This window comes from Petaurus breviceps, unplaced genomic scaffold (assembly GCF_028583685.1).
Source record: "Petaurus breviceps papuanus isolate PSGF00001 unplaced genomic scaffold, PetGlider_PUasm1.0 99, whole genome shotgun sequence".
NCBI lineage: Eukaryota > Metazoa > Chordata > Mammalia > Diprotodontia > Petauridae > Petaurus > Petaurus breviceps.
The window spans coordinates 24,489,745-24,516,615 of NW_027187465.1; the positions used below are offsets into that span (position 1 = coordinate 24,489,745).

Sequence of the window (26,871 nt, forward strand, 5' to 3'; positions counted from 1 at the left end):
ATATTTCAATTTTTTTCTGGCTGCTTGAAGTATTTTCTCCTTGACCTAGAAGTTATGGAATTAGGTTATTAATATTTCTGGAAGTTTAATTTTGTGATCCTTTTTAGGAGAGTGATCAGTGGATATTTCCAATTTCTATTTTACTCTCTAGTTCTAAGATATCAGGGAAGCTGAGGTAAAAAAGGAATGGGAAGCAATTATGATCTCAGACAAGGCAAAAGCCATAATAAACTAATGAAAAGAAATAATCTTGCTAAAAGGTATCACAGACAATGAAGCAATATCAATACTAAATAAACATGCACAAAATCCAGATGTTTAAAGGAAAAGTTACAGAAAAAAAATAGCCAAACTATACCAGCAAGGGACCTAAACATTTTGCTCTCAGAACTAGATAAATCTAACCTTAAAATAAATAAATTAAGGAGATGAATAGAATTGTATAAAAGTTAGCTATGACAGAACTCTGGAGAAAAATGAATGAGAATAGAAAAAAAGGTTATCTTTTTCTCAATTGTATATGGCACTTTCATAAAAACTGACCATGAGGGCATAAAAACCTCACAAACAAATGTAGAAAAGCAGAAATATTAAATGCTTACATCAATTTAAAAAAGAGGAAGAGTAGATCAATGAATTGAGTATACAACTTTAAAAAATACTAGAAAGAGAAAAAATTTAAAATCCCCAAATGAACACCAAAATAGAAATCCTGAAAAATGAAAGCAGAGATTAATAAAACTTAAAGTTAAAAAGACAACTACTACTGAATAAATAAAACTAGGAGTTCTTTAAGGAAAAAAAAAAACAACAATAATGATCTAGATAAACCTTGGTTAATTTGATTAAAAAAAAAAACCCAAATTACCAGTACCAAAAATTGGAAAGGGTGAATGTATCACTAATGAAGATGAAATTAAAGCAATTATTAGCAGTTATTTTGCCCAATTATGTGCCAATATATGACAGTCTTAACTGAAACGGATTAATATACACGAAAATAGAAATTGCCCAGATCAACAAAAGTGGAAGAAGAATACTTAAATAAATCTTAGGAAAAGAAATTTAAAAAGCCATCAGTGAACTTTCTAAGAAAAAATTCCAGGACCAGATGGATTCACAAGTGAATTCTACCAAACATCTATAGAATAATTAATTCTAATTAATAAACTATTTGGAAAAATAAAGGAACCTTATCAAATTCCTTCTACAAAACAAATATGGTACTGATATCTAAACCAGGAAGAATAAAAACAAAGAAAAGAAAACCAAATAGGGATCATCAATTTCCCTAATGAATATTGAAGCAAAAGTTTTTGAATAAAATATTAGCAAAGAGATAATATACTATGATTAGGTGGGATTTACACTAGGAATGCAAGACTGGATCAATATTAGGAAAATTATAACCTTATCCGTCAAAACTATGACCATATCAATAACAAAAGCAACAAATAACATGATTATCTCAATAGATACAAAAAAAGTTTTTGACAAAATACAACATTCATTCTTATTAATAACACTAGGAAGTAAAGGAATCAAAAGAACTTTCCTTAAAATTATAAGAAAAAAGAGGAAGCATTATCTGTAATGGAGATAAACTAGAAGCCTTCCAAGCCTTCCCCATAACATCAGGGATGAAGCTAAGATGTCCATTATTACCACTATTATCCAATGTTGTACTAAAAATGCTAGCTATGGCAATGACAAGAAAAAAGAAATTCAAGGAATTAGACAATAAGGAAACAAAACTATCATTCTTTGTGGATGATGTGATGGTACACTTATTGAATCCTAAGCAACCAACTAAAAAAGTAGCTGAAAAAATGAACAACTTTAACAAAGTTACAGAATACTAAATAAATCCACATAAATTATCAGCATTTTATATATTGCCAACAAAACCCAGCAGGAAGAGAAAGAGCAGTTCCATTTAAAATAACTAGAGACAATATAAAATACCTGCCAAGACAAACCCAGGAACTATATGAACACAGTTACAAAACACTATTCACACAAATAAAGCTAGATCTAAACAACTAGAGAAATATGAATTTCTCATGGGTAGGCTGAGCCAATATAAATGACAATTCTACCTAAACTAATTCACTTACTCAGTGCCATAACAATCAAACTACCAAAGAATTAGCTTATAGAACTAGAAAATGTAAGAAAATTCATTTGAAAGAACAGGTCAAGAATATTAAGGGAACAGGGGTGGCTAGGTGGCACAGTGAATAGAGCACTGGAGTCAGGAGGACCTGAGTTCAAATCGGCCTCAGACACTTGACACACTTACTAGCCATGTGACCTTGGGCAAGTCACAACCCCAGTTTCCCTGCTTTCCCCCCTCCAAAAAAAAAAAAAAGAAGAATATTAAGGGAGCCAAGGAGGGGGGAGGGGGGAATGTGAAGGAAGGCAGCCTAGCAGTACCAGATTTAAAACTATTTCAAACTTAAAAGGAGTAATCATTAAAATAATGAATAAGAAATATAGTGATGGATAGGTGAACTAGATTAGGTGCACAATAAACAAAAGTAAATGACCATAGTAATGTAGGATTTGATAAACCAGAAGATCTAAGCTTTTGAGTAAGAACTTGTAATAAATTTGACAAAAATTTCTAGGAAAACTGGAAGGCAGTTTTGCAGAAACTAGATATAGACCAACATCTCATATGACACAGCAAGATATGGTCAAAATAGGCATATGATTTAGAAATAAAGGGTGATATCATAAGCAAATTAGGGGAGCAGAGAAAATTTTATTTGTCAAATCTATGGATAAGGGAGGAATTTATGACCAAATGAGATAGAAGAAGACAATGGGAAATAAAATGGGTAATTTTGATTATATTAAAACATTCTGATACCATAAAACGTTTTTGCACAAACAAAACCAATGTAGTCAAGATTATAAGTAAAGCAGGAACCTAGGGGAAAAAAATTACAGCAAGTTTCTCTGGTAAATGACCCACTTCTCAGATATATAGGGAAATGAATAAAATTTATGAAAGGGCCATTCCCCAAGTGATATATGGTCAAAGGATATATAACAGGCAGTTTTCAGAAAAAGAAATCAAAGCCATATAGTAATACGAAGAAATGCTCTAAATCAGTATTGATCAAAGAGATGCAAATTAAAATCATTCTGAGGTATTCTTACACCTTAGATTGGCGAACATGATAGAAAAGGAAAATGAAAAATGCTGTACGACATGTAGAAAAACTAGAACACTAATGCACTGTTGGCAAAGTTGTGAATTGATCTAAAGATTCTGGAAAGCAATTTGGAACTCTATCCAAAGGGCTATAAAACTGTGTATATCTTTTGACTCAGAAATACCACTACTAGTTCTATATCCCAAAGAAATTAAAGAAAAAGAGCCTATGTCTATAAAAATATTTATAACAACTTTTTTGGGGGGAGATGGCAAAAAAACTGGAAAATGACAGGATATTCATCAATTGGGTAATGGTTTAACAACTTATGGTATAATTGTGATGAAACACTATTATGCTATTAGAAATGATGATCAGAATGGCTTCAGAAAAAACAGGCAAGACTTATATCAACTGATGTAAAGTGAAGTGAGATTCAGCAGATCATTGCACACAGTAAAAGCAATATTGGAACAATGATCAACTGTGAAATACTTATTTACTCCGATCAATATAATGATCCAACACAATTTTAAAGGATTTATGATATTGACCTCCAGAGAGAAGTGAATTCTGAGTGCAGAGTGAAGTATTTTTTCACTTTATCTTGCTTTATTTTTCAACATGGTTATTAATACAGAAATGTTTTGTATGATTTCATATGAATAACTAACATATTAGTTGTCTTCTCAATGGGTGGGGAAGGGGGAAAAGAACTTAAAATTTTAAAAAGATAATGCTAAAAATAAATTAATGAGTGAAAAAAAGAAAAAACTATCAATGAAATACTTAAAAATACACAGAAGAGAGCAGAAGGAAGTTCAAAAGTGGACATGGACAAACATGTAGTGTTTGATACTATCATGTTTAATTTAACATGTACTTTAGTAAAGACTGACAGTTTCATATATAATCCCCTTTTTCTGTTCTTTGTTTATAGAAATGTTCACAGTTTTTGATGTTTGTAAAGTTCATGATAATAAAAATTAAAAAAATAAAAAAGATGTAATCCTTATACTCATGGATCTAATAGTTTTGTAAGATATATATAATAAAAGATACAACATGAATGTGTAGTAAGAGAGGCACAAAGTGGTAAGGGAGTTCAAAAGAGTGGCAGTAGATTGTTGGGAGAGGGAGGAGGAGGGGGAAATTGAGGAAAGGTACATGAAGGGTTTGAACCTGGCCTAGAAAACAGCAAGTCAACAAGCATTTATTGAACAGCTACTACGTTCCAAGCACTGTGCTAAATTCTGAGGATACAAAGAAAGGAAAAAGAGTCACTGCACAACAACTATGTTCAAACAAGACAACAAAAGGCTTCTGCAGAAAGTGGGATTTTAGTGGAGACTTAAAGGAAACCTGGAAGTGCAGATGAGAAGGAAGCACATTCCAGGCATGGAGCCAGTGAAAATCAATCTAGTTAGAAGCATTCAGTTACCAGATATTACTGGTTCCATCTCCACAACATAACTCCTTCATCTGTCACCTCTACAACCATATAGTTACTAATCTAGATCAGGTCCTCACCTCTCATTTCCTAACTGTACTCCTGGCTTGCAATCCCTTCCCTTTCCACTTTATCCCCCGTTCAGTTGGCAAATTATTCTTCCCAAAGCATAAGCTGGACCATGACCTTCCCCCACTCAAGAACCATGTCGATTCGTATTTTCTTTAGAATAAATTGAAGACTTCCTAGTGCGGCAAATTTAGAACCCTTGAAAATCTGGCTCCAACTTACCTCTTCTCTATAGGTACACATTACGTTCTAGGCAAACAGGCCCATTTGCTATTTCCTGAACTCTTTGTTCTTCCTACATGCATTTGTACCAGTTTTTCTCCAACCTCAGAATGCACTCCCCCTTTGTCTCTTAGAATCCCTAGATCAACTCATATGCCAGTTTCCACTTGAAATCTTTCCTGAATGCCCCTTGATCTTCTTCATATCATCATAGCTATATACCTCTGTTTACCCGTTTTATCCCACCAGTAAACAACAGCCTCCTTGATAGGAGGGATTATTTCATTTACATCTTTTTAGCTATAATGCTTAACTAGCATGGTACCTCGCATATCAGTGCTTAATTAATGCTTGCTGGACTATTTGGATTAGTATTTGGATGCATACAGTTAGACGACTGGTCTTGATTTTTGTCTTGCCACTGAATTTTGTTTACTCTAGAAGACAGAGTTAGGCTGAAGACTTTGTGCAACTCTACCTCACTTAAATTCAATTCATGCACAAGTCAAGACAACATCACCCTTGTGATGTCGTTGTTCCAAAATGAAAACCAAGGAACAATAAGTTAGATGGAGAAGGATATTTCAGGAGGAGACAAAGGCATGGAAGTTGGACTTTGTAAGGCATACTTAAGTCTAGGATAAAAAACTTTGGATACATGAAAATGGATAGTGAGAAAGAAGGCTAAAAAGGAAGGTCAGATCTAAACTGGGGTGTGGAAGATGGCTGTTGGACTGTCAAGTCAAGGAGTTTGATCTTTTTCCCATAGGCAATGGAATATAATTGAAGCTTTAGAAACAGAAGAGTGACATGATCAGAATTGGGCTTGAGGAAGATATAAAGTATAGAATTTTTTGGATACAAAAGGCAGGGAAATGAGTTAGGAACTACTGGAATAGATCAAAGGGTCTAAACTAGAATGATTGCCATGTGAATGGAGAGGAAAGGATACATCTGGGAAAAACTGGGAAGACAGAAGCAAAGGGTCTTAGGAGCAGAACCTTTGGGGAAAAATAAAGAAGTGAAAATGATTAGGAAGAATGGAAAGGTAATGAAATTATTTTTGGATATTTTTAGTAAATCCAGGTAGGGTTAGTGAAGAAACAAGGAATAACATTGTTCACTTTAATATTCAAGACGTCTTAAGACTTTCTAGCTTTTCTCTAGATCACCTCTCTCAACCTTTTTCCCCCCAAGTCTTTTTAGCTCAAAACAGTAGCACCCCCTTTTCTTAGTAATTCCTTGCATAACTTCTCTAGTTCTAATATCTAAAACTGATGGTTGTTTATATTTCTATTAAAATCTTAATTATTTTTTAAAAAATCATTACTTAATTAGTCTGCCACATCCCCTCTTGCTTAGATTACTTCACAAAGTTTTTCTTCCTGCCTCTAGTCTCTCAACTCTCCAATTTTCCCTAACTCAAAAACCCTAAATGGTTCCCTTCTGCCATTGGATAAAAGATGGACCCTTTCCCTAGCTTTTAGGGTCTTCTATCACTTGCTTGCAAATCAGATTTTCCAGTCTTTTTAAATATTTTATTTTTTTTAGTTTTCAACGTTCATTTCCACAAGATTTTGAGTCACAAATTTTTTCCCTGTATTTCTCCTATCCCCCACCCCAAAATGGCAAACCTATGAAATATCCCTTCCCCCAATCTGCTCTCTCTTATATCCTCCCCCATCCCTCCTCTAACTTTCTAGTAGGGCAAGATGAATTTCTATACCCCACTGCCTGTATATTTTGTTTCCCAGTTGCATGTAAAAAATGATTTCTTTTAAACATTTGTTTTTAAAACTTTGATTTCCCGATTCTCTCCCTTCTTCCCTCCTCACTCACCTCCGCTAAGAAGATAAGCAAATCAATACAGGTTGTACATGTGTAGTTACACAAAACGTTTCCATCATAGATATATTGTGAAAGACTAACTATATTTCCCTCCATCCTATCCCATACCCCACTTACTCTATTTTCGACTTTGACCCTGTCCCTTTTCAAAATTGTGTGCTTCTAACTACCCTGTCCCCCAATCTGTCCTCCCTTCTATCATCTCCCCTCTTATCCCCTTTCCCCCTACTTTCCTGTAGGGTTAGATACCCAATTGAGTGTGTATGTTATTCCCTCCTTAAGCCAAATTCAATAAGAGTAAGGTTGACCCATTCCCTTTCACCTTCCTGTTCTTCCCCTCCATTGTAATAGTTTTCTCTTGCTTCTTTTATATGAGATAATTTACCCTATTCTATAGCTTCCTTTCTCCTCTCATTAGATTCCTCTCTCACTTCTTAATTTTATTTTTTATAAATCACACCTTCCTATTCAACTGATCCTGTGCCCTCTATGTATACATGTACATACATATACACACCCTCACATATGTATTTATACACATATACACCCTCGTATACATACATATATATGTATGTATACATATATACACATATATATTCCCTTCAACTATCCTCATACTGAGAAAAATCTCATGAGTTACAATTATCACTTTTCCATGTAGGAATGTAAATAGTTCAACTTTAATAAGTTCCTTATGATTTCTTTTTCCTGTTTACCTTCTCATGATTCTCTTGCTTCTTGTATTTGAAAGTCAAATTTTCTGTTCAGCTCTGGTTTTTTCATAAAGAATACTTGAAAGTCCTCTATTTCATTAAATGACCATATTTTCCCCTGAAGCATTATACTCAAGTTTTGCTGGGTAGATGATTCTTGGTTTTAATCCTAGCTCCTTTGACCTCCTGAATTTCATATTCAAAGCCCTTCGATCCCTTAATGTAGAAGCTGCTAGATCTTGTGTTATCCTGGATTGTGTTTCCACAATATTCAAATTGTTTCTTCCTGGCTGCTTGTAATATTTTCTCCCTGACATGGGTACTCTAGAATTTGGCTATAATATTCCTAGGAGTTTTCTTTTTGGGATCTTTTTCAAGAGGCAATCAGTGAATTCTTTCAATTACTATTTTGCCCTCTGGTTCTGGAATATCAGGGCAATTTTCCTGGAGAATTTCTTGAAGGATGATTTCTAGACTCTTTTTTTGATCATGGCTTTCAGGCAGTCCAATAATTTTTTAATGATCTCTCCTGGATCTATTTTCCAGGTCAGTGGTTTTTCCAATGAGATATTTCACATTGCCTTCTATTTTTCATTTGTTTGGATATGTTTGATAGTACCTTGATTTCTCATAAAGTCACTGGCTTCCATTTACTCCATGTTTTGATCCTTTTCGTCCCCTCAAAAGGATTCTATGGTCTGGCTGCACTTCCTTTGTACGCTTATCTTGCCACCCAATTACTTGATTTCTGAGCTCTTTGTCACGGTAAAACTCTGCTTCCAGAGTGGAAGGAGCTTTGTCCCAAATTGCTGGGGTTTTTGTAAATGTTGTCAGAGGTTTGAGGAGGGCACCCTCTTTACAGCCACCACAAGCTCTGGACACTGGCATTCCTCACCCCAGGACTACCACCCAAGACTGCAACTCAGGTCCAAGCAGGTCAAAGCAAGAGCAATTACCCTCTGAGTGGTCACATGATCTTCAGGCCAGGAGCTCCACAGGCAGCCACAGGGCAGCAGCTGCAGCTCCTGCACCTCCTCTACCTTTCGCCCTGGGGGCAATGGCTGCATCGCTCTCTTCTCTCACCCAGTTCCTACACAGTTTTCCACTGACCTTTCACTTCCTCTTTGGTGTTTATGGGTTGAGAAGTCTGGAAACTGCCACAGCTGCTGGTGATTCACTCTCGTGAAGTCTACTCTGGCTGGTCTGTGCCACTGGTTGGGGCTGCCACGGGTCTGGGCCAGCGTGGTTCACGTGGGACTGTGCTAGGCTCCCAGCTTTGTGCGACAGACCCTTCCTATTGGCCTGCCAGGCTACTTTCAGCGGGAATTTTATTTCTCTCTGTCACTTTGTGGGTTCTGTAGCTCTAAAATTTGTTTAGTCATATTTTACAGGTATTGGAGGTGGTTGGGGTGGGAGCTCATGCTATTTCCTGCTTCTTCTCTGCCATCTTGACTATGCCCCCTTCAGATTTTCCAGTCTTATTTCACATTACCCTCGTTCCTACACAAAGACTACATTCTAGCCAAATACAACCACCTCAATGTCAGTCCCCACTTCTGTGTAATTCAATCAAACAGTCCCCATGTTTGAAATGGACTCTCCCTTATCTCCATCTTTCAAAATGGAAAGGCCAGGGGTGTGCTAGAGAAGAAAGAAACATCCAATGTATGCACAATACACTTTTAAACAGAAACCACGTTATTGATATTGTCTCCATCACTTTAAGTCTAGGCAATCAATAGAACAAAAAAAAAAATCAAGCCCTGATTTGTAGTGTTTGCCCATTTCCAACACTGAAAATTTAGCAATCAGCTGAGATTCTAGCTCCAATCCGTCCCTGTATTAAGGCTCATCTCAAGTACTCTTTTTATAAGTTTCCTAGATACTCCCAGATCTTTCATTTGGGATGGGATTTTTCATTTTCATGGGATCTTTCATTTGCTCTAATCACATTCTCATCTATATATTTATCATAGTCCCTCTAGAATGCTTCTTGAAAGGCTGTATGCCCAGCACTAGGCAAACAACCTCTATATAGTAGCTTAGTAAATCACAAAGAGTAAGTCCCAATGAACAAATTTTCTACGAGCTAAAGAAAAAGTCATTTTTACTAGTAATTGGTGTGATGATGTCTATCTTCCCAGCATTTCCACGTTACTAACAGGTGAAGTTATATTCACAATATGGTTCCCATTTGAAAACATATCAATTACATCACAATCAAATGCGACCCAGACTAGTGGCCAAATACCTAACAAAACGAGTAGTAACATTTTTTCAAATAAAAAGCAATTTAAAATTACTTCATTTTTCAGCTTTTCATTTGTTTGCCTGGTGTCCTCCAAGGAAGCAAGAGTCTCAGTTTTCTCTTTGGTCATCTGTTCCATTAGCTGCATAGCATCTTCTGCTGTTTGAGCAACCTAAACATAAGAAAGTCTGGTGAGCAGTGGCTAAATCCATTAAGGCAGCCTGAGAGCCCATGTTTGCAATCAAAGCCCTCTAGCCACACTTTATGTAATCCTAATAGTGGGCACGAATAGTCTGATTTAAGTCTAGAGAAATGTGTTGCTGTGAGGAAAGTGAAACAATGAATTTGATTAAACAAATAATTTGTAAATAGCTGGATTTTCTGAAAGTAATCAGGTGCAGCATCTGATTCACTAGCGATGTACTCGTTATTATCAAGTCAAAGTCTCTGAGAGTCAAAGAGGACTTGGACAAAAACCTTTAGAAAATAGTTCTATCTTTAAACAGAAATAAAAGTTAATTCTGAGGTATTTAAATGTGAATCAAGTATGTCATGTAGAACATAAGTAAAAAATGTATAGGCAAGCTAATAGCAGGGAATGCAGGTATGGCTATGAACAGAAGAAAATGTGAAGGTCAACAGGTTGTTGCAAGACCAACAATCAGTAATTTGGAAAAATCTAACTCTCTCTAGAGGTTAGTTTTACTATTTCCTTCGATCCACTAGTATTTAAATGAATGATAACAGTATCATGACTTGCCAATTACAACCTGGGAAACCTTTGGTGAAGTTTTCATATTCTAAATGCATAAATGACAAATGAAACTGAAAGCCAAGCAAAAGATGCTATCAATTTGTGCTAACTTACCACTGGGTAAATTAGTAAAGATGGTAGCAAAACTTCTTCAATTTAAAAAATCATTATGCTTTTCACTCACTGTTTTGGATCTTGGCTTTTTTATGACATTCATTAAAGGACATATATACCACTGAGATTAGACATCTGGTGAAGAATCTTCTTTCAAATGTTTTTAAAGGTTTTATGTTTTACTCAAAACTAGTTATAGGTAATCAAAGATAACTAAGAGGAACAATCTTGATGTGAGATAGGATTTCTGGTCAAATGGAGATTGAGAATGGGTTAAAAATTTCATACTTCAAACAGTCAAGAAATCAACAAGGAATAAGTCTATTCTAGGTCTAATTTTCATCAATAGGGCAGAATTGGTGGCTGGGCTAGAAATAATGGGAATTTTTAAAGAAAATTTTAGATGAACATAGTTATCCCTTCCACATCATGGGAGTTAGGGACATGGTGCCCTCATAATCTGAAAAATCTGCATAAAATTTTTTGACCCTCCTTTTGTACCAGAGAAGAGGTTGAATTGTTTTCTTTTTCTTTTATAGGGTGTTTATAGTACCTTATTGTAAAATGTGGTCACAAGCTCTCTGACATCTGTGGGCCTTCACGTATCATCCATAGATTCTGCAGAATTCCCCCCAAAAATTCCCATTTCTTATGCTGAACCATAACATGTCAAAACCACAATGGGGTAAGTCTCAATGTGGAAGAGATAACTGTTTTTCAAAAGGCTCAAAACAACAGCAGGCCAGGAGAAATTAGTATAGAGAAATGAGAAATTTTGCGATTAAAGAAATTCCGAAGGCAAGATAAAAAGTAATTCTAGTGAAGAAGAAAAAAGGAAGTTATAAAGAGGCCACTATGAATATGCAAAGATTTCACTAACCAATTTAAGATAAGAGAGGCAGCATGGCAAAGTGAAAAGAATATTGGTGAACTTGGTTAAGTGACCTTATTCCTAAGCCTTAGGGAAAGGGGGCTAGACAAGATGACCTCTGAAGTCCCTTCCAGTTCTAGATCTAGGATCCTATGATAGGATGCAATACAAAAACAAAAACATATAAAAAAGAAAGAGGCAGGGGTAACAGAGGATGAATACACAAATCTAGTACAGTGCAAAGTCATAAATGTCAAAAACCAGGATGAAATGAATTTGGAAAGAAAAGTACTAAACAAAAAAGAATTATTTTCTTAAGCTATAGTAGGTAGGTAGGGAAAGAGGAATAACCCCAAAAAAGGTAGGACTGCTCCTTGGAGCAGGTGGCCAGGTGGGTATGACTAACCATGCTACTCAATTCTCATTTTCCTTTCATTTTCTGTGCCAAGAAAAATTACCTTTCAATTAGAAAAGACAGAACAAAAGATGATCAATAGAGAGGAGATAGCCAAGAAAAGTGAGGCCATAGTAAGAGAGCTCTAGCTGTCTTTGACAAGTCCAGCTCACCTGGCCCAGAGAAATTACATTCTTAGGCACTCAAAGAAACTGTGGCTTTGTGATCAATAATCACAAAGAACACTGTCAGTGATCTTTGAACGAATGTTGAGAGTAAGAGACATGTAAATGTCCCAGTTTTCAAGAAACGAAAGAGAAAAGAAGCTACAAACTACTAACCAGTGGGCTTGACTTCAATTCCTGGCAAAATTCTTGAACATGTTAAAGATAAGATTGGTGACCATCTAGAAAAAGAAAGCATCATCAAGAAGAACCAATTGGGCTTCATTAAGAACAGGTCCTTTTGTAATGGGATTACTCAACTGTTAAATCAAGAGAATGCTGCAGGTAACATTTTCACAGTTTACCTATATTTTAAGAAAGCATTTGATGGTCTTTCAGGATATTCTTGTAGAAAAGATGGGAAATATGTTGGGTCGATGATACTATAATTAGACTAATCTGGAATTGATTGATGGGCCAATGTAGCCATTGCCAACTAGGCAGGTGTTTAGTAAAGTGCTCCAGTTTTTTTTTATTAGTGGCTTGAATCAAGTCATAGATAGTATCCCTTATCAAACTTTCAAATGACACAAAGCTGAGGAGAGCAAACACACTGGATAACCGAGTGAGTTATCAAAAAGATCCTGACAGACAATAGCATTGAGGTGAATTTAATACGATGAAATCCAGTACATTCATGTTCAAAAAATTGACAAGGCAGTTTTTTTTCTAAAGGTCTGGGCATTCTGGTCAACTACAAGATCAAAATTATTCAACAGTGTGTTGGGATGGCCAAAAAAGTTAATAAGATCCCATTGGGTTGCATGAAGAAGACACATGTTCCATGAATAAGAAGAGACTGGAGTGCTGCTGTACTCTTCACCCAGATTAGAGAAAATCTGAGATATTAAAATCAGTTCTGGCTGTACCACTTTAGGAGGGACAATGAAAAAATAGAGGACAAAGAAGGGCAACCAGGACTGTGAAGGGCCCTATAAAGATCAACTGAAGAGTAGGAGATATTTGGCCTGGAAAAGACTGTCACCCGGAGGAAAAATTAGACTTGTTCTGTTTGACCCTACAGGATGGAACTAGGAGCGGTGGACTGAAGTGTCAAAGATGGAAATGTAGGCTTCACATACGGAAAAACTTTCTAACACTGAGAGCTGTCCCAAAGTGGAATAAATACCCTGGGAGGAAGGAGGTTCTCTTTCATGAAGGTCTTCAAGTGAAAGTTAAATGACCAAAGTTGAATGATCATTTGTCAGCTATCCTGTAGAGGGGATTATTGTTAGACAGGGACTAAATGACTGTGTTAACCTCTTCCAACTCAAATGTTGTGATTTTGTGAAGTGCTCAATGCATAAAGTATATCCTTAAACCACTGAAGTTAGTATTTGGTGTTAGTAATTATATAGATGCCCAATCCCTCAATCTTTGGAATTACCGTGTATGACTGAAGGGTCTCTAGCTCTCTAATTCTCAGAGTAAGCTTGCTCTTGTCTTTCCGCAATATTCGATTCTCACTCTGTGATTCTAGGAGGTTTGCTGAAATATTACTGTTGGTTTTGGCCAACTGACTAATTTCCTTTTGGAGAGTAAAGTAGTTCTCTGCCAACTTCTCCTTCTCCTTCAACTCCTTCAGGAGCTCTTCCTTCTTCAGCACAACTTCTCTGTGGTCAGCAAGGAGGTTGTTATTCTCTTGTATTAGCTTGGCTTTCTCAGCAGTGGTCACTTCATGGCTCAGTCGGAGATCTTCCAATATCTTGGTGAGACAGCTGTGCAGGTCTTGCAACTCTGACTTGGATTTGGTCAAGGAAGCAAAGTCATTTTTCAGACTGTCTATTTTGGCAGCAAGCTGAGAAGTCTCTGCACTCAAAACTTCCTTTTCCTTAACAATTTTCACAACTTGTTGCTCTGATTTTCCTTTCTCCTGGGCCAGGATTAGGTTCTCAGACTGAAGTTCTTTATTGCAAAGTGTTAATTTTTCTAATTCCTGTTGCAGGAGCAAAATTTGACCTTGTAGTTTATTATTTTCTGACAAAGAACACTCCTTCTCCTGCTCTCTAGCTTCTCTTTCAAGGATTAAGGCCTTCTGCACTGCGCTGACCTCTTCATTTAATTTCTGACAATCTTCTTGCAGTCTGTACCCATCCTTAAGCAAGATATCCTTTTCAGAACAGCAAGTCTTAAGTTTAACATTCAAACTTTCTTTGGCTTCCAGGAGATCAGCACGTTCCTTTTCTAAACATTTTTTGGCTCCCTCAAGCTCTTCTAGCATCAAAGAAAGGTCATGTTTGTTGGTCAACAGTTTCTGGCTTTCTTTTTGTTTCTCCTGAAGCTCCTTTTTCAGAGCCTCAATACTATTAAGAAGTTTCATTTTCTCTTGAACAATGATTCTTCTGGTGGCAGTTTCTTGATCATATTTCCTTTTAAGGTCACCCATGGCTTTGAGTGAAGACTCTCTTTCTTGAAGCAAGTTTGCATTCTTTGTTTCTAACAGAGATGTTTCTTTTAGGAGACCATCCAGCTGCTTTTTAAACTTTAAGGACTTCTGACAAGCCACTTCCTTCTCTGCAGTCAAATAACCAATCTTCTCATTCAGAACAATCTCTTTGTGAGCAGCATCTTCTGAGCACTTGACAAGTTTTCCAGTGAGGATTTTATTTTCATTTAAGAGTTCTTCGTTTTCGAGCAAGAGCCTACTCTGAGATGAAGTCAAGGTTTCTTTTTCTTGCAGAAGCTGGATACATTCAGAGTCTGTAATCTCCCTACTGGTTTTGATTTCTTCAAGAAATTTCATGAGACTTGCTTTTGAAGACTGAAGCTCGACAGCCACCTTCTCAGCATCTTTAAGCAACTTGTTTGAGTCATCCAGCTGTGTCTGCAGCCGGTTAATTTCCATACTGAGCACTTGTTTGTCCTGGAGAACTGCTTCCAAGCTCACATTCAGCTTTTCTTGCTTCTTGAGTAGTTCATCTCTCTCAGCCTGTAGATCCTTGTTGCTCTGAAGAAGATCATCCTTCTCTTTCTTTAAGGCTGCGCACAGGGTGTTAAGGCCTGACTGCTTCTCTAAGTATGACTTCTTCTCCATTGTGAGCTCTTCAATTTCTTGTACCAAATTTTTCTGATCTCTTGCCAGTTCTTCAAATGAATTCTGAAGCTTTAGGACAATGTCATCCTTATTTTTAGCCAAAGCAGCATTTTCAGTAGTAAGTTTCTTCAGCTGATTCTCTAGCTCAGCTTTTTCCTTGTGATTCTTCTTGGATTCAGCAATTAAGGAATCATTACGTCTCTGAACATCTTCTACAAGGGCCTGCATGCTTTCCTTGCAAGTTAGCAAGCTATCATTTTCTACATTTATCTTCAAGAATTCTTCCTGTGCAATACTGATTTCTTCCAGTAACTTTTCTCTCTCAATAACTAAAGCTTCTTTGTTGAGATGATCTTCCTGATATAACTTTTCTGCATTGTGCTTTTCTTCTAGGATTTTTTCCTTCTCCAAATTAAGAGCTTCATTTATTAACCACAGCCTCTGCTGATCTTCCTGCAGTAAAGACATCTTGGCCTCCACCTCTACAAGCTTTGATAAGAGTGAACCTTTGTCTAACTTTAAAGCATTCCCCTCCTCTGCAAGAAGCTGCTTCTCTGATTTCAGACCCCTCAGCTCTTCTGACATTAGTTCAATCTCTTTTTTGGTTGCCGCTAACAAATAAGTTAGAGACTAAAAAAACAAAAAAGGTAGGGAAAAGGGGAAAAAAAATCACATCAAGCAAACAAATGCAAGTGGATTAAGACTGAACAAAAGTTACTGTAATTCAAATTTAGAAGGTATAACTATCTATAAAGAGTTCCTTAACTAGTTGGATTATGGGAAGAAGTTATTAAGTAGAAAGACTAACAATATCAACTTACATTTGTATAAAACTTGTAACTTTGTCGTTATCTCACTTTATATTGTCTTACCACCTCATTTTATCTTCCCTCCACAAAATCTAAATCCAATGCCTCATCTTGTCATGGAAGTGCCACTGGGTTCTTAAGGACTAATGTCAGCATCGTGCAAGCTCTGGCTACCAAGCCGCACTAAATTCAATTATAGTCCTGGCAACAGATTATATCTACTGCCCAAGGAACAGCCTAAGTACAGAGAGGCTCATCACTAGTAGGATGGTCATGACAACTTATGAAATATATACAAATATAAAATGAGTTCCATGCAATCCCTTTCTGCTTCTAGGCTGATATGTAGTGGAAAAGAGAGCAGAGGGTGCTGAGAATTTATTATGGTAGCTAAAATGTTAAAATTTTCAAGAAGGGAAAAATGGGATGGTGGAGGGTCACCTAGGCAGCAGCTCCCTTAGGACCAGGAGCAATAAAATTTTTTTTCTTCTCCATCCTTCCCCCCTTGTCCCACCAACAACAGCATTTTGAAATAACCTTAGAATTTCAGTATTATCATTTAGAAACACACAGTCTCATTCTATTTACAAGCTTCATCTTTGAAGAAATTCCAGTACAGACAAGTTTATCGACATGAAAGCCATCCTATCAAAAGCCACAGGAATGCCAAACAGCAAGGAACAGAAAGAGAAAACCATGAGGAAACCATGGCCCCAATAAACACGGCCCTCTCAGACTAAGACTTGGATCCTAAAGGTATGCTGCTTGACATGAATGGAGGCAGTCACACAATTGTTCCAACTGGGCTCACGATGAATGTATATTATCTAATCTCAACTGGATCTTCATTCTTGCACAGCAATCCCTTTATAGTTTCCCTAATTGACTCTAGCCCACTCCACACATTATCTGTCAAACCTCTTCTTGACCCTCCTACCACCATCTTCTCCTAAGTAGAGCACTTTGCCTCCTACTTTACTAAGAAAAGAGGCCATCTATCAGGAGTTTCCTTCTCTCCTCATCTCACAGCTCAATGTCTGTCAACATCATTGCCCATTTTCCCCTCCTTTGCTCTAATCTTTGACAAAGAGGTAGCCCAAGGTCAGCTCCTTCACTTCAATCATCACCTCTCTCACTACCTACTTCAGTTTCTCCACATCAACTGGTACCTTCCCTGATACATATAAACATGCTAGACTCTCCCACCCTTAAAAAAAATCCTTCAATTCACCCTACCATTTCTTCTTCAAGCAAACTCTTCAAAAAAATTCACCTACATTCCTTGGTTCTGTGTCCTCTCCTACTCACATACTCCTTGCAGTCTGGCTTCCGAGCTCACCACTCCATTGAAACTGTTTTCTCCAAGCTTCTGATGGCCTTTTCTCTGGTCTCCTCCTTCTTGAAATAACTGCGACATTTGACATTGGTGATCATCTCCTCCTGTTGGTTACTCTTTTTCTCCTGGACTGCAAGACACTGCTCTCTCTGTTTCCCTCTTTTTTGTTTATTCATGCCTCCTCAGTATCCTTTGCTCCACCATCATCCATCTTCGACCTATTAAGTGTGAGTATCCCCTGAAGATCTGTCCTAGGCCTTCTTTTCTTCTCTTACTACACTCAGTGATTTCATCAGTTAACATGGATTCAATTATTATATCCATGCAGAAAATTCCCAGATACATATGTATACACACATACATACATACATATATACAAATTTATACACACACATATGTATGTATGTATATGCATGTATCTATGTATCTTCACTCTTAATCTTTTTCCTAAGCTTCAGTTCAGCATCAACAACAGTCTGTTCAACATTTTCATCTGGCTGTTCCTTAGATATCTCAAATTCAGTATGTACCCAGAGTAAACCCTTCCCCAGATACATTTAGAATATTATGCTTAGTCAACACAGGAAAAAAAGTTTAAATACTTGAACTAGTAATAATGGAAGAAATTTATAAATGAAGATGTAAATGTCTATGCAGAAAATTTTCTGATGAGAGGGTGGCTTGGGAAAAGCTGTCAGGCTTTCTTTTTCACTGTCTATATTTTTTTGTTGCATTAATTGCATTTGTTGCATTTATTGGGATTCTTTATTAAGAAAACCACTCTAAGCTTTTTCTGTATTTTAAAAATGTTACTCATATTTTGAAATTTTGAGTTTTAAGTCAGTGGAAATCTTTATTTGGACGATCTTGTTAAATAAGGATTTGATATAAACTTAATGGAATGGAAATTAAGCTTTTACAGGGTCTAGTTTGGATCTTTTTCATATGGCAATTAAAATTAACATCACATATTAAAACACTCATTTATTTATGAGGAAAGAGGATGTTAATGTGGGAAATACACATTCAATTTCATAAAATTTTCTGTTATGAATTTCTGGATATACCTAATATGGACTATTAAATTAGGAGACCCAATTAGGATATATGTGTATAGAATATAAAAGCATTCACAAAAGAAAAGGTTCCTCACTCTAGAACTAGGGATGATAGAAAAGGAGTGAGGGGGGTAAGGACTATTACCAACTGGCAGATTTATTTTCTAATATGCTGACTGGACTTGTGCAGGGACAGGCAGTGTGAACGAATAAGGCAAAGCACTATACTGAAAAGAGCTGCTGGACTTAAAAACAGATCTGGGTTTGAATGCTCCCTTTTCACAATGTCTAACCATCTGACCACATGTGAGTCACTTAACCTCTAGAAGTAACAGAATCTACATTTTGCACATAACAGTACTATTATCAAGAACATGTGGGATGAAGTTTGTGAAGTACTTTTCAGAATTTGTGATACGTAAACGTCAGTATTCTTGACGTAGGAACTGGGATTTCAACATGTTTGGACAAAGTCCTTTTCAAGTGCCAAGTGCAGAGTCATGTTTGATAGTTCAATGCTGAAGAAAAAAAAAAGATCTGCACAGTAATTTAACTTGGAGTACTCTCGCACATGAACATATAAAGATGCCACTAAAGGGTATATATGAGATGGACTGAGTATGAGCACCCAGCTTGGAGACAGAAGAATGCACTGAAGGGGTGGCTAGGTGGTGCAGTGAATAGAGCACCAGCCCTGGAGTCAGGAGGACCTGAGTTCAAATACGGTATCAGATATTTAACACTTACTTTAAGTGACTTTGGGCAAGTCACTTAACACTAACTGCCCCTCCAAAAAGCAAAACAAACAAAAACCAGAAATATGCACTGAGACAGACTATGTCTTCCTAAGAAAAAATCTTCCTATGAGGAACCATAGGAAAAGAAAAAATAAACTGCTAAACAGTGACCAGGTCATAAGGCCAGCTATATATTCCCCAAACAAGGAGAGAATTAACCCCTAAGTTGTTATGTAGTTTTAAGAAGACTGGATACTCCTGGGCAGAAATGACTCCCGTTGCCCATGAACTATTTTGGTGGCCATGCTTAGAGGCTTATGCATCCTCTCATGCTTTAGAGGGAAGGCCTCCATGTAAGTCTCCACGTAAGACATAAAGGATTATCTCCACAAGGGTTGGAAACAGGGAGCCTGATTTGTATGTACCACCCTCTGCAGGAAGGCCAGATGTTTAATTTCTTTTCTCAGTCCAGGAAATATAGATCAGGCACCAAGAGCCCTGAAAAAGAGAAGTTATTGTTATCCCTACTTTACAAAGAAAGAAAGAGAAGCTTAAAGAGATTGAAGTGATTATTCAGAGAAACACAGAATATGAAGCAGAAGGTGAACCCCAAACCTGAAGTACAATGTTCTATCCACTACGTGATGCTGCACTAATATTAATGGAGTGCTTTAATGTTTAAAAAATGTTTTACCTATGTAAGAAGAAATATATAGCACAGTGGAACAAGCAAGAAGTCTGAAGTCAGAGAAACAGTTTCTAACCAGTGAATTAAACTACTCAGTATATAGACACTGCAAGGCGTCTATCTCAAGAAATGTCTCAGTATGATAAACAGAGAGGCAGTGTACTTTGGCAGAAATTTCTGAAATTAGGGTGGAGAGAGACCTGGTTTAACTCCTACCTGACACTTACTAGCTATGTGACTAGAGACAATTCTTTTAAGTTTTCTGGGCCTCAATTTCCATAAGAGTAAAATGTAGATAAATACTATCTTTAGGGCCTACCTTACAAGGCTATTCTGAAAATAAAATGAGATAATGTACATAAAGCACTTAGGAAACCTTAAAGAATTATGTAAATGTCAGTTATTATTCTTAAGTAAGCATATCTCCACCTCCTATAGACCAAATAAATGCCCCCAGTGTATAAATACTGTTTTTGAAATTATAGACATATTCTTGTGATTAATATAAAACCACTTAAAAGTGCTACTGAATTCAGAGCAGCTTTTTGCTATTATGCATTTTCTATTTATTTAAACTGCTATTTATGTATTATAAAAACTCATAGCACAACTATCATGTTGTATTCTACAAAATCTCACATTAAAATGAAATCATCATACTCTAAAAGTTTGGAAGTCACTAACTGATAAAGCAAAGATCAAAATTAGGATAAACTAAGATGCTGCATGAACTCAGTATAGCTACAAAAAGACTTATTTAAACTAGATACTGACTCCAGAAAAACATGTCAATTTCAATAGACTACAAGCTCCATGAGGTAAGGATTGATATGTTTTTGTCACATTACTAGTGCCTAGCACATAAATAAGCACTTAGTAAATATTTACTGAAATAAAAATGAGAAATGTATAAAAGTAAACATGCATTATTACTGGAATTTAATCTTAGAGAAATTTTAAAAATGTAAAATAATCCTCAAAACGAGGATGTTAGAAGAACAACCAAATTTGCCTCAGTCAGCAAATACTGAAGCTCCTTAATAAGCACATGTCAGCCTGTTATGGAAGTGTTTTGCAATGACTACACATGTATAACCTACATCGAACTGCTTGCCTTCTCAATGAGGATGGATAGGTAGTGAGGAAGGAAGATAACGTGGAACTCAAAGTTTAAAGACAAATGTTTTTACGAGCAACTGGGAAATAAGATATACAGTCAGTGGGGTACAGAAATCCATCTTGCCCTACAGGAAAATAGAAGGGAAGGGGATAAGAGAAGAGGGGGAGGGGATGACAGAAGGGAGGGCAGATTGGGGGAAGGGGTAATCAGAATGCATGCTGTCTTGCGGTGGGGGAAGGTAGAGATGGGGAGAAAATTTGGAACTTAAAATCTTGTGGAAGTGAATGTTGAAAACTAAAAATAAATAAATTTTTAAAAATTTAGATACAAATTTAGATTTCAATATAAAAAATTGTAAGTTGTCAGTCAAGTGCAACACCAGTTTTAAGTACAAATTCATTTCCAAAATATTATAGAAGGTGACAAATATTACAAATAACACCATCTCACATAACAGCAAAATGCTAGAGAGAACAGGATGATTCTACAAAAAACTTGGAAGGAAATGGATCATAAACCTGATCATCTCAAGAATATTAGAAGGCAAATAAATAAAATTAAAGTGAAAAAGATCTACCAGAATGTCTATAGCAATGTATTTTTACCATTAATAACTGTGGAACTACTATTTAGATTAACACCTCAGGGTCAGATACACTATATAAGATACAGAAATTACACTCAAGAAAAGTTGACCAAAAAAAAGAAGCTGGACTCAACCATATTTTCACAATGGAAATCCATCCTGGAAACAACAAGATTTTCAAGACACAGAGAGATAAATTTTCAAGATGCTTTATGAGAAGAGCCTAAATAAGCATCTCTGATTGGAATTTTTAGTGAAATGGAAGAAATACAAGGCAGTCCCTTGAAAATAATTCCCTAAGCTAGACCACATTTTCACATTCACATAATTCACTGAGAGGCACAGAAAAGATTTTCTATATTTCTTTATAACTGCCCCACCAACCCACTGAAATGTGATTTGTTGGAAACAAAACCTTCTCCCTTCCATGCTTTGGGGCAGCATTTTATACTGGAGAGAAAAGTGGACTGGGTATCTAAGGAAATGAGTTTGAATTTTGGCTTTGCTTCTTACTAGATGTGACCTCAAGGCAAGTCATTTCACCCCAGTAAGCCTTACTTTACTCATCTGTAAAATGAAGCTTTTATACGATCCAATCACTAAGGAACGTCCCAACTATACATCCTACCCCTATATGTTGAAATCTTACAGGCCTCCTTGACAAATACAACTCCACAAAGACAACTTTATTTCTGATCTAGGATATTTTAAAACTGGGAGACAAATGTTCACTACTGCCATGAAGAATGTTCTGGGCACAATCCAAACAGAAGAGTTGTTCTCTACAGTTGTTGAAGTTCTCCAGATGGTCCAGTCTGTAGATGGTATTTTGCTGTCTTCATTGAACCCTGGGATGCATCAGTGCCTCCTCAATGAGATCTATGGCCGCCCAAAAGAAAGTGACCTAGTAATCTATACAAGAACCACCAAATGAAGGCTATGTGTGTGTACTTATATCTCAGAAAGCACTGCAAATGGACAATAAGACTGACCCAAAACTGAGTAGGAAGAGGAGGGAGCCTCAATCACCTTCAGTAAACCATGCAGTACTTTGAACAATTCCATCAATGTCTATCTTTTTATCACTAAGATTCTCTCAATAATGCTATCTATACAGTAGCAAGCTATGGACCAGCCCAACCTCTGAAGAACCAAAATTATACGTGAACAAATGAGAAATGTAAAGCTGCATTTACTGGAGGCTGCAGGCTTCAGTTTATTTCCAATCTCTTATTCCAAGATGTGTACTTTTATACCCAGCTCCTAGAAGAGCAAAGTTACTTGATCCATAATATGGATGACTTGAAAAGGAGGTAGACTGGGCATGTAGGCATGTAGCAAGATACAGGCACAATAGTCCCAGTGTTGCACTAATATCCAGGAAATATTAGAAGACCTAGAAGAAATCCAGCATATCAAGTAGATTCTCTGTGAATATTTATGGAAGGACATGAATAAAAGTCTCACAGGATGAGAAGACATAAACAGCTTGCTGTCGGTACCAGTGAAGTAACCTAGCTTCACTAACAACTCTGTAAGAAATAACTCCTGATAGCTAAAAGGGCTTAGATTAGATTTTCTGTTATTCTTACATCCAAGAAATATTTGAAAGAATTAATTTTTAAAGACAAAGGGAAACTTCTATCTTGAATGTTTACAAATGAATGGCTATTACTTTAAAAGGCCAGGAGAAGTAGGCTATTCTTTTTCAAACCTTGCTTCCCTGACTTCCTCATGTCTCAGCTAAAATCCCACATTCTGCAAGAAGCCTTTCCCAGTCCTCCTTAATCCGAGTGCCTTCTATCTAAGATAACCCCCAATTGCATAGTGTGCATGTGATCTCCCTGACTTGAAGAAAGGGACTGTGTTTCCCTTTCTTTGTGTCCCCTGGGCTTATCACAGTGACTGGCGCATGGTAAGTATTTCATGAATGTTTATTGCTAATTTTTTGACCTGACTATAAGAAATCTAATTTACTAAAAATTTTCTATCATATCAAGAAAGTTACCATATTCATGAAGAGTAATCCAGACCTAGTGTGACCTGAAACTTTTCAATGTTTTCAGATCTGTGATTTCAATGAGGAGGGTATGCCTTTCTCCACTGCAGATCACAGACCTTTCATGTTTTAGTAGATATTTTCATGTGTTGCTGGGCCATAAAATTCACTTAATGGTGGCCAACCTTGCAGGAATGAGCCTCTCTGAACTTAGGTTGGTCCTCAGGTAACAAGTCTGACAAAAACTATATTCAAAGCTTTCCAGCTCAGTAAAGTCTGTCAGAGCAAGTGTTTCCACAGGCACAACCTTCAAGAAACCAGGGTCACCTCTACACAGTAACGAAAAGGACTACAAAATGGGAGGAGGACTTTGATAGAGGTTAAAATACCTGATTGTTGAAAGTCAGGTTATTAAGATAATTCTCTAGGATCAACCTTCCATAATTAAAGTGATGGGAGATCTGATTTCACTGAATAAGTCATTCTATAGAGATTATGGACTGATTGTTGCTATAAAACTATAATAAAAAAATAGAAAGAAAAATTTAATATTTTAGCCTGTCAATTTAACCTATTCAATTTGTAAACTGGTTATTCAGCTATAGTATTATACTTTAAATTATGTAAATACATTTTAAAAGCTGGAAATGAGTATTTTTTTTTTAAAAGAATGTAAATCAGCTGCCATTATACCTTGAGGACATATTGGCTATCATATAGTTATATAAAAATATGGCATAAACTGAAGTTATTCGACAGCATGCAAAGATTGTTTTGTTTTGGAAAAAAGGTAAAGAAATGGTTTTGGGATTAAAAAATCCAAATTTAGAGGGACTTTTAAAAAAAGTTTTAACAAGTACTTGACCAGGTTAAGAAGACCTGAAATGAAGTGCTATCCTCCTTTTATGCTTTTGAGAAAAAAAGTTCCCTAACCAAAAATCATGTTGAATTACCAAAGGGAAATGTGTCAGTATGTGCCAAGGCCACAATAAAGTGAATTTAATAATATCCACCAAAACTAGCAAATGATTAGATGAGAAATACATGAAGAATTTCCCAAGCAGCGATTCATTTGACACTGTTGTTGTTCTCATTCGAGTGTCTCGTGGCATTTGTGATCGGTAAGGTGATAAATGTGAGAGGTAGCACAGCATAATGGACAGCCAGCTGGGCTTTGGCAACAAGAAGACTGGATTCCAGCTCTACCTCTAGCACAGTCTGGACTGCGTGACCCTGGCCAAGCCACTCAGCCTCTCAATGCCCCAGAGATTCTGAGAGTACCAGCTGCAGAGAAGGTACAGAACTGCATTCGTAGAGGGAGCTTTCTCATCAGGAAATTCCCCTATCAAAAAAAAAAATCCTAAGACTGCATTCCCAAAAAGGCAACAAATGATACTTCTTTGTTTTGTTCATAAAACCAAGGATTTTTTTCTTAACATCCACTTGTGCTAATAGTTCCTAATGAGTACATGAAGCTATTAGGTGGGAACTCTTGAGCAGAACAAGTATCCAAAATGCTGCATTTTAATCTATTCCATTTCAGGACACGAATGCAGTCACAAATTTTAGTGCTATGGACTATTTGCATATGAAGTATATCACGTAGGATTTCCTTCCAGTTCTATATAGTCTTCTAAAAGGATACAACATATACTACAGCATCTTATTGGCACTGAATATGTGTTTGTTGATTTGAATCTATCATAGTCTTCTCTCACTAAACTTAATTAATTCTTTAATATCATGAAAAACACCTAAAGAGAAATAGCTATCTTTCTTCAAGCAATAAAAAAAATTGAGGCAATTTTCATTGTCAAAAACAAAACAAAACAAAACAAAAAACACTCAGTGGATACTGGATGACCCAATACAACAAATACATACATCCCTGAGAAGATGCCTATGGAGTCAAATTAAATATTATGTGGAAGTTGATATCCCCAATACTGGAAATATTCGGGAAATCTGGGAAATATTTCCTACCCGTGTTTCCAAGTCTCTACTTCCTGGTCTCTTCCCCAAAAATTGACACTCCCTTTATGGAGGTATATGAAAAGCTGAGACCAAAAAGCCCTTCTTTTTTTCATGGTCCTGTTGTACTCATTTCTTATGATAAGTACAGTCAAACCTCTTAATCCATGTTTTGTTTCCCTTAATGTCATCTTCTCTTGGCTTTTGCCTTTTATTCTTCTGTGGCATTAATTATTTGCCAATCTAGCTCTCCCACCACTGATACAAGTTGGTAACAAGGAGCCAGTGACAGTAGAGATGTTCAAATGTAGAAAGAAGTCTGAGTAGGTGAATGCTCTTCTCTACCATGCAAAATTGGACTTTTTCAAAAACAAATATACACTTAAGCCAAGAAGAACAAGGCACAAGCAAAATCTGGATTTTCATGTGGTAGTCTGGGAAGATAAAGGTTATAAATTACCCAAAGCAGTTTAAAGCTCCCTGTTAGATCATGGAGACCACATATTGTCTCAATTCCTACTCCAAATCACATTTTACTGAAAATTATGCAAATCCAAATTTAACCTACTAGGTAGTAAATCTACTTTTATAAATAACCCAATAGCCGAATTTCTACATAGCAGCCTCTTAGAAACTCTTTTAAATAAGCCACAACATGAACCTTCACTACGTACTTTGGCTTTGTCAGCTTGCTTTTTCAGTACTTCCATCTCCTTCAGTAAATCACTGTTCTTCCTTTGGGCCTCCTTCAGGGTTCCCTCAGTATCCTGCAGAGCTTTCTTCAGACTGTGCAGAGCTGCTTCATGTTGTGTGACTGTCTCCGAATTGGCTTTTTCATGCCTCGCCTGGAGGTCCTTGCACTGGCTGTGGCTTACCTCGATTTGCCTTTCCTGCAAGAACCCAGAATGTTGGAGTTCAGGCCACTAGCCATACATTAAGAGGTCGGCCTGCCCCCTGACCATCAAATGTTCCGGCTTGTTCCCCTCTTACCAGATCTAAGACTTTCTTCTGTAATTCCCTCTTTTCTTCCTCATGCTTTGCAATTACATTCTGCTGATCCCGTTCAGCTTTCAGAGTTGCCTCCCCAATACTTTTCTGTAGAAAAGCTGCTTCATCATTTGCCTTTGAAAGCCGGAGCTGTAATTCTTCCACAAATCTGGAAAAAATTGTCAGACTTTTGATAAGGACTCAGGAGTTAACCCTAAGACTATCCAAAACTTCTAAATATTAAGTTTGAAAAAGTTGTATCATACAAATATTTCCCATAAAACTATCCTCATGGAGAACATATACAGTTCAAAATGAGTGGCAGATGATTTCATTAGTGGGAATGACATTAAAGAAGGGGCAGCTGGGGGCAGCTAGGTGGCACAGTGAATAGAGAGCAATGGCCCTGGAGTCAGGAGAACCTGAGTTCAAATCCAGCCTCAGACACTTGACACACTAGTCATGTGACTTTGGG

General features: G+C 36.7%; 2 protein-coding genes across 5 annotated transcripts in view; both read right to left on the reverse strand.

The window, feature by feature from the left end:
• DIABLO (diablo IAP-binding mitochondrial protein) overlaps positions 1–26,871 on the reverse strand; it is a 105,581-nt gene that overhangs the window by 73,138 nt on the left and 5,572 nt on the right. The window lies entirely within an intron of this gene.
• The window catches only part of CLIP1 (CAP-Gly domain containing linker protein 1), a 126,608-nt gene that overhangs the window by 36,903 nt on the left and 62,834 nt on the right, over positions 1–26,871 (reverse strand). For 3 of the 4 annotated variants that reach the window (XM_069081632.1, XM_069081633.1, XM_069081635.1), the window contains 3 exons: positions 26,400–26,565; positions 26,084–26,299; positions 9,770–9,886 (listed from right to left, as the gene is read on the reverse strand). In XM_069081632.1, the coding sequence (XP_068937733.1) occupies positions 9,770–9,886; positions 26,084–26,299; positions 26,400–26,565 (499 nt within the window). Of the gene's footprint in view, positions 1–9,769; positions 9,887–13,458; positions 15,736–26,083; positions 26,300–26,399; positions 26,566–26,871 lie in introns of all 4 variants that reach the window. The other variant, XM_069081634.1, reaches the window with a different exon arrangement.